The sequence below is a fragment of the Lontra canadensis genome, unplaced genomic scaffold (genome assembly GCF_010015895.1).
Source record: "Lontra canadensis isolate GAN:19392208 unplaced genomic scaffold, GSC_riverotter_1.0 scaffold110, whole genome shotgun sequence".
NCBI lineage: Eukaryota > Metazoa > Chordata > Mammalia > Carnivora > Mustelidae > Lontra > Lontra canadensis.
In genome coordinates this window covers 1,744,429-1,752,684 of record NW_022631104.1, presented here as the reverse complement: position 1 = coordinate 1,752,684, position 8,256 = coordinate 1,744,429, and the positions used below count along the sequence as shown (strand labels likewise).

General features: G+C 64.7%; 1 protein-coding gene across 4 annotated transcripts; it reads left to right on the top strand.

Moving 5' to 3' along the window:
* The first annotated feature begins 439 nt into the window (after positions 1-439).
* ARRB2 (arrestin beta 2) lies at positions 440-8,032 on the top strand. Of its 4 annotated transcripts, none has more exons than XM_032839997.1 (15): positions 443-560; positions 3,275-3,305; positions 3,958-4,018; positions 4,130-4,174; positions 4,320-4,516; positions 4,798-4,857; positions 5,225-5,292; positions 5,434-5,569; positions 5,769-5,853; positions 6,050-6,122; positions 6,401-6,538; positions 7,254-7,337; positions 7,429-7,508; positions 7,616-7,670; positions 7,926-8,032. In XM_032839997.1, the coding sequence occupies exons 1-15, from the start codon at positions 538-540 to the stop codon at positions 8,017-8,019; spliced, it is 1,230 nt and encodes a 409-aa protein (XP_032695888.1). In that variant the 5' UTR covers positions 443-537; the 3' UTR covers positions 8,020-8,032. The 4 variants fall into 4 exon arrangements, 3 of the variants coding, with proteins under 3 accessions (XP_032695890.1, XP_032695888.1, XP_032695887.1); XM_032839996.1 differs by lacking the exon at positions 443-560 and adding an exon at positions 933-1,922; XM_032839999.1 differs by lacking the exon at positions 7,926-8,032 and having other exon boundaries at positions 440-560; positions 6,401-6,407; positions 7,616-7,658.
* The last annotated feature ends 224 nt before the right edge of the window (positions 8,033-8,256 follow it).

Sequence of the window (8,256 nt, the reverse complement as noted above, 5' to 3'; positions counted from 1 at the left end):
GCCGCCCCCGCCGCCTCCCTCGCCTCCACCGCGGCGGCGAAAGCAAACAAAGGGGAGGGGACCCCCGCGGCGCCCTGGGCGCAGGGAGCCAATCACAGGCCTCTCCCATCCGGGCAGGCGGGCGCCCCTTGCCGGGGAGCCCAATCGGTTCCTACCGGGGCGCGGAGGGGCGGAGAGATGGGCGGGCCGAGAGGGGACTGGGGACCGCGCGCGCAGGATTGACCAGCCCACCGCCCCCCCATCCCCGGCCCCGGGAGCGGCGGGGCGGGGCCGCGGAGGGGCGGGCGCGGGGGCGGAGCCAATCACCGCGCGGTTTGCGCCCAGAGGGCGGGCGGCGCCGCGGCGCGCGCGGTCCGGGCTGACGCAGCTGGGCCCGGTTCCCCAGGAGTGCAGGGGGGCCGGAGGGGCGGGGGAGAGGAGAAAGAGCGGCGGGCGCGCGTGCGCAGTGGCGCGGGGAGGAGCGGGGACCTGGCAGCAGGCTGGGAGGCTGCGAGCGAGCCGCGAACCGGCGGGCGGCGGGTGGCGGGCGCGCGCACCATGGGGGAGAAACCGGGCACCAGGTAAGGGAGGTGGGGCCACGCGGCGGGACGTGGGCGGCGGCTCGGGGCTGGTGCCGGGACGGTCCCCGGACAAGGACACCGGGGAGAGAACCCGGGTGCCGGACTCCTGGGTCCCTGGGGGGGGCAGCCATCTGGGGCCGCGCGCCTGGGTCCTCGAGGATAATGAGGAGGACGCATGCAGAAAGCGAGGGCTGAAGGCGATCAGGAGCCTGGCGTCTGGGTTCTTGCAGGGATGTGGGGGCCGGACGACTGGGTTCTCCGGTGCAGGCAGCGATGCAGGGGCGGAGGAAGGAGGAGCAGGTGGCCGGCCCCGAGGGGTTGGTATGGGAGGTCCGGATGCCGGGAGGGGATCCCCCCCCACACACTCGGAGGCCCGTGCCGAGCTGCTGGAGAGCCTCCTGTCAGGTAAACCGCAGGCAGTCGGGCTGTCCCAAGGGCCAGGTGGCTCTGCTTCCAAACTTCTGCCTTCCCCCAGGTTGCTAGGAGCAAAAGCTTCATCTTGGGGGAGTAGAGTGCGTGACGACCCTCCCCGCTTCAGGGCCTTACTTTTATTCCCGGAGGTGAGGGAAGGCAGTATCTGCCCTGGGCACGCCATCCACTCCCCGGATGTTTTCTGTGCAATCGTCGAGTCTCCTTCCTTCCACTGATACCCCGAGTTCTCTTTTTTGGTCTCTAGCAAAATCCACTTCCTGTTGTGGGCCAACACCCCCCCAAGGGGATAGTGGGTAAATGCCCAGGTCCCTGGGGAGCAGGAGCAGAAGAGGAACAGATTGGGGCCGTATGCCTCTATCCAAGAGGGACCAGGAATGGGGCCCAGGTCCTCAGACATCACTTGGCTGAAAAACATCATCATCTCAGCCCCACCACTCCCTGCCCGCAGAGGACGAGAACACAGGCTTCTGAGCACCCCATCTAGTAGTATCAGAGAGATGATCACAGGGAGGACTGGTGCCCTGGATTAAGGCTCAAACACCCCCAAAGAAAGGGGAAGTCGCTGACTTGAGGGAGGCACCCAATTTCCGTTATGTGGTTCCGGGAGGAGGATGGATGGACCAGAGGGGGACTGCTGACTTGGCACAATCCCCGCCACCCCCGTCTAATTCTGGGCCACAGGAAATGGAGAGAACATCTGCTGTCGCTGGCCCCCTCGATGGGCACCTCTGGGCACCCCCACAGTCTGCCTCCTTGGCCAGCCTCGGTGTACAAGTGCTGCTGCTCCCCAGCCTCGGCTCCCAAGGGCAGGTGGCCCTGCGGACACTCGGAGGCCATTACCCCACAACCACCGTTGGTGGCTTTCATCCTAATAGGAGGAAGCCCTGGGACAAAGAGGAAAACTAGAAGCAAAGACGGGGGGACTGGAAGGTGCCCTAGCTATCCGTCCTTAGGGTGGGTGCTTGTTCTAGCTGCCACCCTACCAGTGTTTACTCTCCTTTATTGGATGGGGACACCAGGGGCCACCATACCCTTTGCCTTATGGCCTTTGGACGGCCTAACCTTCTGGGAAGAAGTGGCAAGTGAGGTTGTTAGAGCAAAACCAGGGACGGGGGGTGTTGCTGGAGGAAGGACAGGCCAGTCTGCGGGACTTTCGTTTCTACTTGCCGAGGACCCTTCCCAGGGCTTGCTGTTGAGACAGCGCATGGAGATGAGGAAAGTCAGACCCGCAAGTGGCTGGAGCCCAGGGGGTCACCAGATACCTACTACGCCCACAGCAATGGGCAGAGTCTGGGGTTATACCGTTTCAGCTCGGGGGAGCAAATCCCTTGCAATTCAACACTTAGTGGAGATTGCAGAGACGGGAGAATACCAGTTTAGTGAGGGAGAGCATGGGCTGGGAGCCAGACGGAGTCTGTTCATCTGAGCCCCACCGTTTCCACCCCGTGGGGCCTTAGGCTAAACCCTTCAGGCCCCCGTGCCTCGGTTCCCTCACCTGTAAACTAGGAACACTGGGACCTCCATCATGGGGTCGCCAGAAGCCTTAAGTGCGATCCCACACGCAAAGCCCTTGAAGAAGAAGGGGCGTTCTCCTGACCAACGTCAGCCGGCATCACGGTTCTAGCAATCGGCTGGCCTTGTGCTGGGGGTGCGAACTGAGTGTGGCCTCCGACCATTGCAGGCGGCCTGCTGGGGCAGGTGATGTGTGGCTCGGGACCTGTGCAAGCTCTCACACCGCCCCCCCAAGAGGAGTAACCGGGGTCCAGGCTCGATCTGCTTCCTAAAGGAAGTGATAGCTGAGCTCGGCCTCCGGAGGCGGGCTTTGGGGTTGCTGAGATCAGGGATGGGGAATGGTTGGAGGTTAATGGAATCGGGTCACACTAAAGTAGTGCCTAAAAGTAGAAACCATTCTAGGCACAAAAGCCAGGGCCGTTGCCCTTCTGGGCACTCCAGCTGTCTTTGGAGTACCGGAGAAGTCGGGGACAGGGTTCGGTCCTAGACAGAGGCTCCTATAGCCTGCCCATTCGGGTCCCCCTGGGGCAAGTGCTCTGGGAAGAGCCTGGGTAGTTCTGTGGCAACCAAGGGCCATTGTCCCAGGAGGAGGGGACCTGGGGTCAGGGGTTGTGTTGGGAATATTCAGGCCCTGTGGTGGGAGGGGTAGAGCTGGCAGAGCCCCAGATCCTGCAGGCAGAGTCCTGGGTGAGCTCTGCTTCTCGGGCCAGGGTGGGGAGGTCCCCGCTGCCCAGTGTGAGGCAGCGGGGTTTCCCTTTCTATTTTGCTAGGGTCTTCAAGAAGTCGAGCCCCAACTGCAAGGTGAGTCCCCCATGCTGCTCCTGCTCCCAACCCGCTCCGGGCCCCTGCAAGGCCCAACCTGCCCTTTGCCCATCCCCAACCCCTAGCTCCCCACTTCCTGTGACAGCTAAGAGCTGACTTCCTTCCCTCCCGAAGCCCCTTGCCGCAAAGGCCACTCAACCCCAGCCAGCGGCGGGGCTGGGTGGGGACAGGTCCCTGGGTGGGGACAGGTCCGGGTCCCTAGGTTAGAGGAAGGGGGAGGAGCCAGGAGCCCTAGGCTGTACCCCTCTTGGGAGCGGGCCCAGGGTTCCTGGGCTAGGAATGGTCAGCAGCCCCCAGGCTATGGCCTGTGTATCCCAGAGCCCCCAGAGAGGAGCCCGTGAGACCACACCCTGCTCTCTAAATGGCTGAGGGGCCCCCCTGAATCCTCTCCAAGCCCACTCCCCACCCCACCCCCCACACACACACTTGCCTGACTTGTGGACAGAGGTGCAAAAAGCTTCAAGGTTGGGTAACCTGGGAAACCCCACTACTCTCCCCTTCCGACCCTGTTGGGAGGAACCCCGGGGCTAACCCCAGCCTGGGAAAGACCAGGGGCGGGAGAAGCGCTCTGAGGCTTGCGTGCCCCAAACCCTCCTGCCCCATCCTCCCTGCGCCCCTTCTGTATCTGCAGCTCACTGTGTACTTGGGGAAGCGGGACTTTGTAGACCACCTGGACAAAGTGGACCCTGTAGGTAAGTGTGCCCAGAAAGCAGCACGGAGCCCCCAAGACGGGGAAAGGCTCCTGGGCCCAGAGATGGAGGGGAGGCCCTGACAGGAAGTGAGCTCGTGTGTCCCTTTCCCAGATGGCGTGGTGCTCGTGGACCCTGACTACTTGAAGGATCGCAAAGGTACTGGCCCGAGAGCAGGGGGCAGCTAGGGGACATCGGGGTGGCCCAGTGGGGCGGGAAGAGGGAAGTTTGGTTGCTGCGGGGGATGAGGGTGGGGCCGGGGGTGGGAGGTGGGCTCCTGACCACCCCCCACCCTCCCTCGCAGTGTTTGTGACCCTCACCTGCGCCTTCCGCTATGGCCGCGAGGACCTGGACGTGCTGGGCTTGTCCTTCCGCAAAGACCTATTCATCGCCAACTACCAGGCCTTCCCACCAGCGCCCAACCCCCCGCGGCCCCCAACCCGCCTGCAGGACCGGCTGCTCAGGAAGCTGGGCCCGCATGCCCACCCCTTCTTCTTCACAGTGAGGACGCTCTCCACCCTCTACAGGGCAAGGGGGTTGGGACTGAGTCGGGGGATGGGGGGAGGTAAGGCCCCTGCTCCAGGCACATCTGGAATCAGCAGTGAGGAGGAGGCCCTGGACAGCCCCCACCCCGCCCCCCACCCCGCCTTCATGGTCACTCTTGTGTCTGCCTCCTCCCTGGGGCCCCTCCCTTCTTCCCCTTCTCACCCATCGGGACACCTCTTAGTGGGGATTGGGAGAAAGATTTGGAAGAACCGAAGCCTCCCCTTGCCTCCCCACAGATCCCACAGAACCTTCCCTGCTCCGTCACTCTGCAGCCAGGCCCTGAGGACACGGGGAAGGTACAAGGGGAATGGGTCCGAGGGCTCAGGGGACAGAACGGGCTCCAGGAGGAGCCTGGGACCCACCGAAAGGGGGGGCTGTCAGGGAGAAGCCAGGGTGGGACTTGTCCCCGGTGGAAATGTGGTCTGTCTGCTCCCAGGTGACTCTGGGCACTCCCGGGTGAGTATAGGGCCTCGCCTTGTGGACAGGACCCAGGCGCTGCTAGTTGCTGGGGGCTTTGGGAGGCAGAGGACGAAGCCCCAGGCCCTACATTCCTCAACACACGGCAATGGGGCAAGAACCCCTGACCGAGGCGAGGGGAGAGGGAAGGAAGTGTGTGGTGGTGTCAGGGGCCTTGTGTAAGATGTGACATTTTCTCCTCCCAAGGCCTGCGGGGTAGACTTTGAGATTCGAGCCTTCTGTGCCAAATCACTAGAAGAGAAAAGCCACAAAAGGTGAGGGAAGCAAGCCCCCCCCCACCCCGTGCTGTGAGCATCCCCTCCGCACACCCTGGAGCCCCAAGCCTCAGGGAGGCGGCGCTGGGGGTCCGGGTGTCTGAGGACTGCCCCCCCCCCGCCCCTCTTCCCCACCCCCAGGAACTCTGTGCGTCTGGTGATCCGAAAGGTGCAGTTTGCCCCAGAGAAACCTGGCCCCCAGCCTTCAGCAGAAACCACACGCCACTTCCTCATGTCCGACCGGTCCCTGCACCTTGAGGCCTCCCTGGACAAGGAGGTGGGGTGCGGGGGCGGGACACAGGGGCTCCAGTGCAGAGGGCCCTGGGGGGAGGGCTGGAGCCACCTGCCAGGACAGCTGGGTGTGGGCGTGGGTTTAGAGGGAGACCGAGCCATGGGTCTGTGTGGGGGCAGGGGGAACGCTGATAATGGGACCAGTGCAAACAGATCGCATTAACTTGACCCCCTCTTCCCGAAAGCTCTACTACCACGGGGAGCCCCTCAATGTCAACGTCCACGTCACCAACAACTCCACCAAGACCATCAAGAAGATCAAAGTCTCTGGTAGGAGGTGGGGGATAGGAGGGGGTCTTGGGGGTGGGAGTTGCTGCCCACGTGGTGTGATTTCTGCGCAGGGACACACCCCAGTGCAGGAGGCTGCCCCAGAAGGAGACACAGCCCCGTGGGGCCGGGGCAGGGGGGCTGGGGGGCTGCAGCCTGCACTCCCAGCACGGCTGCCTGACCTCACCCCGCCCCGCAGTGAGACAGTATGCCGACATCTGCCTCTTCAGCACTGCCCAGTACAAGTGCCCTGTGGCTCAGATCGAACAAGAGTGAGTAACAGAACACATCGGGGCCGTACCTTAGGGCAGAGGAACAACCCTGGGAGACCGTCCCCACCCTGAACCCTCCCCACCTACAAGGGCCTTCCGTCTGTCCCAGCAGGTGGCTCTGAGCTCGCTTTCTGGAGCGGGCTGAGCTCTAACCCAGCCCCCATTACCCATGGGCCCAAACAGGGCAGCGCTGGTGGGGGGGGGGGGCCAGGGGGGGGAGCGACCACCTCGCCCAGCCCGTCCCCCCAGAGTCTCGGTCTCCTGTCCCCGCTCCCCAGTGACCAGGTGTCCCCCAGTTCCACGTTCTGCAAGGTGTATACTGTCACCCCGCTGCTCAGCGACAACCGGGAGAAGCGGGGTCTGGCCCTGGATGGGAAGCTCAAGCACGAGGACACCAACCTGGCTTCCAGCACCATGTGAGCGGGGTGGGGGACTCCTATGGCCCAGGCTCACACGCTCCTTCAGGCTGTCCCAGGCGCCCAGTGCTCTCGGGGCCCAGAAGGGACCAGAGAATCCAGAGGGGGAGGACAGATCAACGGCAAAACGTACTGCGCGTCTAGTGACGAGCGTGGGGAAGGAGCAAGGCAGAGGAGGGAGGGACACATCGGGGGTGGGCGCAAGTGTGCCGTTTAAAGAGGCTACCCCCCACCCCCGGGCGTGAGTTCTGAGGAGGGACCCAGAGTAAGTGGGTGACTGGCCACACAAGGAGCGTCCCAGGCAGAGGCGGCCCAGGCCCGGTCTCTGCAAGGACACGCGAGGGAGTGTGGAGCCGCCACACCTCTGGGCGATGGCCACACCGTCACTGAGTCAGGGCCGGGCCTCCCCCAGGGCGCCCAGGTGCGAGGGGAGCACTGCGTGAACACGCATGGCGAGCCAGAGGCCAGAATGAGCGGGGGTGGGGGGGGGATGCGGTCGGGGTGGCAGAGAGCTAGACGGTGCCGGGTCACAAGGACAGGTCACAAGGACACTTGAAGCTGCAAGCGGGTTCGGTGCCGAGGGGTGCCGCAGGGTGCTTGGCGTGAGAACAGCGCAGCCCACGCTGCTGGAGGCCACGGCCGGGACGGGGTCCCACCCAAACTTTGGGGGAGCCGCAGGGCTGGGCTGTGGCCGAGCTCATCCCCCTCGTTGCAGCGTGAAGGAGGGCGCCAACAAGGAGGTGCTGGGCATCCTGGTGTCCTACAGGGTCAAGGTGAAGCTGGTGGTGTCTCGTGGCGGGTGAGTGCACGGGGAACGTGGGGGGCGCGGGGGTCTCCTCCCGGTGTGGCCGCATGGGCCTCTCATGCCGCCTCCCCCGTCTCCCCCGCAGGGACGTCTCTGTGGAGCTGCCTTTCGTCCTCATGCACCCCAAGCCCCACGACCACATCACCCTCCCCAGGCCCCAGACAGGTGAGCGCACCCCGAGCCCCCCACTCCCGCAAGGCAGCCGGAGGCAAGGCCAGGGGAGACCTGCTGGTCCCCTTGGCGCCTGCCCACACGCCCCTCTCCTCCCGCAGCTGCTCCGGACACAGGTGTACCTGTGGACACCAACCTCATTGAATTTGATACCAAGTAAGAGACTCCGCCCCCACCTTTGACCTCTGACCTCTGTGGCCAGAGAGCCCTGCAGACCCCCAGGGTGCCCTCACCCCTGCTTTTCACCTCCTGGGGGAGGGAGGGCCGAAGCACCCAATCCAGACGGCATAGCCTCCTTGCCCACGGGTCCAGCCCTGTCGCTCGGACGCCCCTGTGTCTGGGAGGGGAGCAGGGGGCCGAGCAGAGGGCCTGGAGCCCTCACTGCCCCCCCCACTCCCCTCCACTGTCAAGTTACGCCACGGACGACGACATCGTGTTCGAGGATTTCGCCCGGCTCCGGCTAAAAGGGATGAAGGAGGAGGATTATGAGGACCAGCTCTGCTAGGAGAGGGGTGGGTGCCGGGCGGTGGGGGGGGGGGCAGCCTCTCCGCCCTCCCCCCTCCGCCCAGCAGCTCCCCCAACCCCACGCCTCCCCTCCCTCCCTCCCTCCCGCGCTGGCCGCCCCCAGACACACACTGGACCTGTCTCTCGTGGAACGTGGGCCTGACGTTTTGGACTCCAGCTGCGCCCCTCCACCCCCCACCCCCGTGGGCGGCAAGCTGTGTTCAGACTAAATTCTGCG

Bases quoted from the DNA above. Each gene is read 5' to 3' on its own strand.
- ARRB2 (XM_032839996.1), top strand. From the start codon at position 1,585: ATGTGGTTCCGGGAGGAGGATGGATGGACCAGAGGGGGACTGCTGACT. The intron at 1,923-3,274 runs GTGCCCTAGCTA...CTATTTTGCTAG, and splicing joins AAAGACGGGGGGACTGGAAG to GGTCTTCAAGAAGTCGAGCC. The intron at 4,019-4,129 runs GTAAGTGTGCCC...TCCCTTTCCCAG, and splicing joins GGACAAAGTGGACCCTGTAG to ATGGCGTGGTGCTCGTGGAC.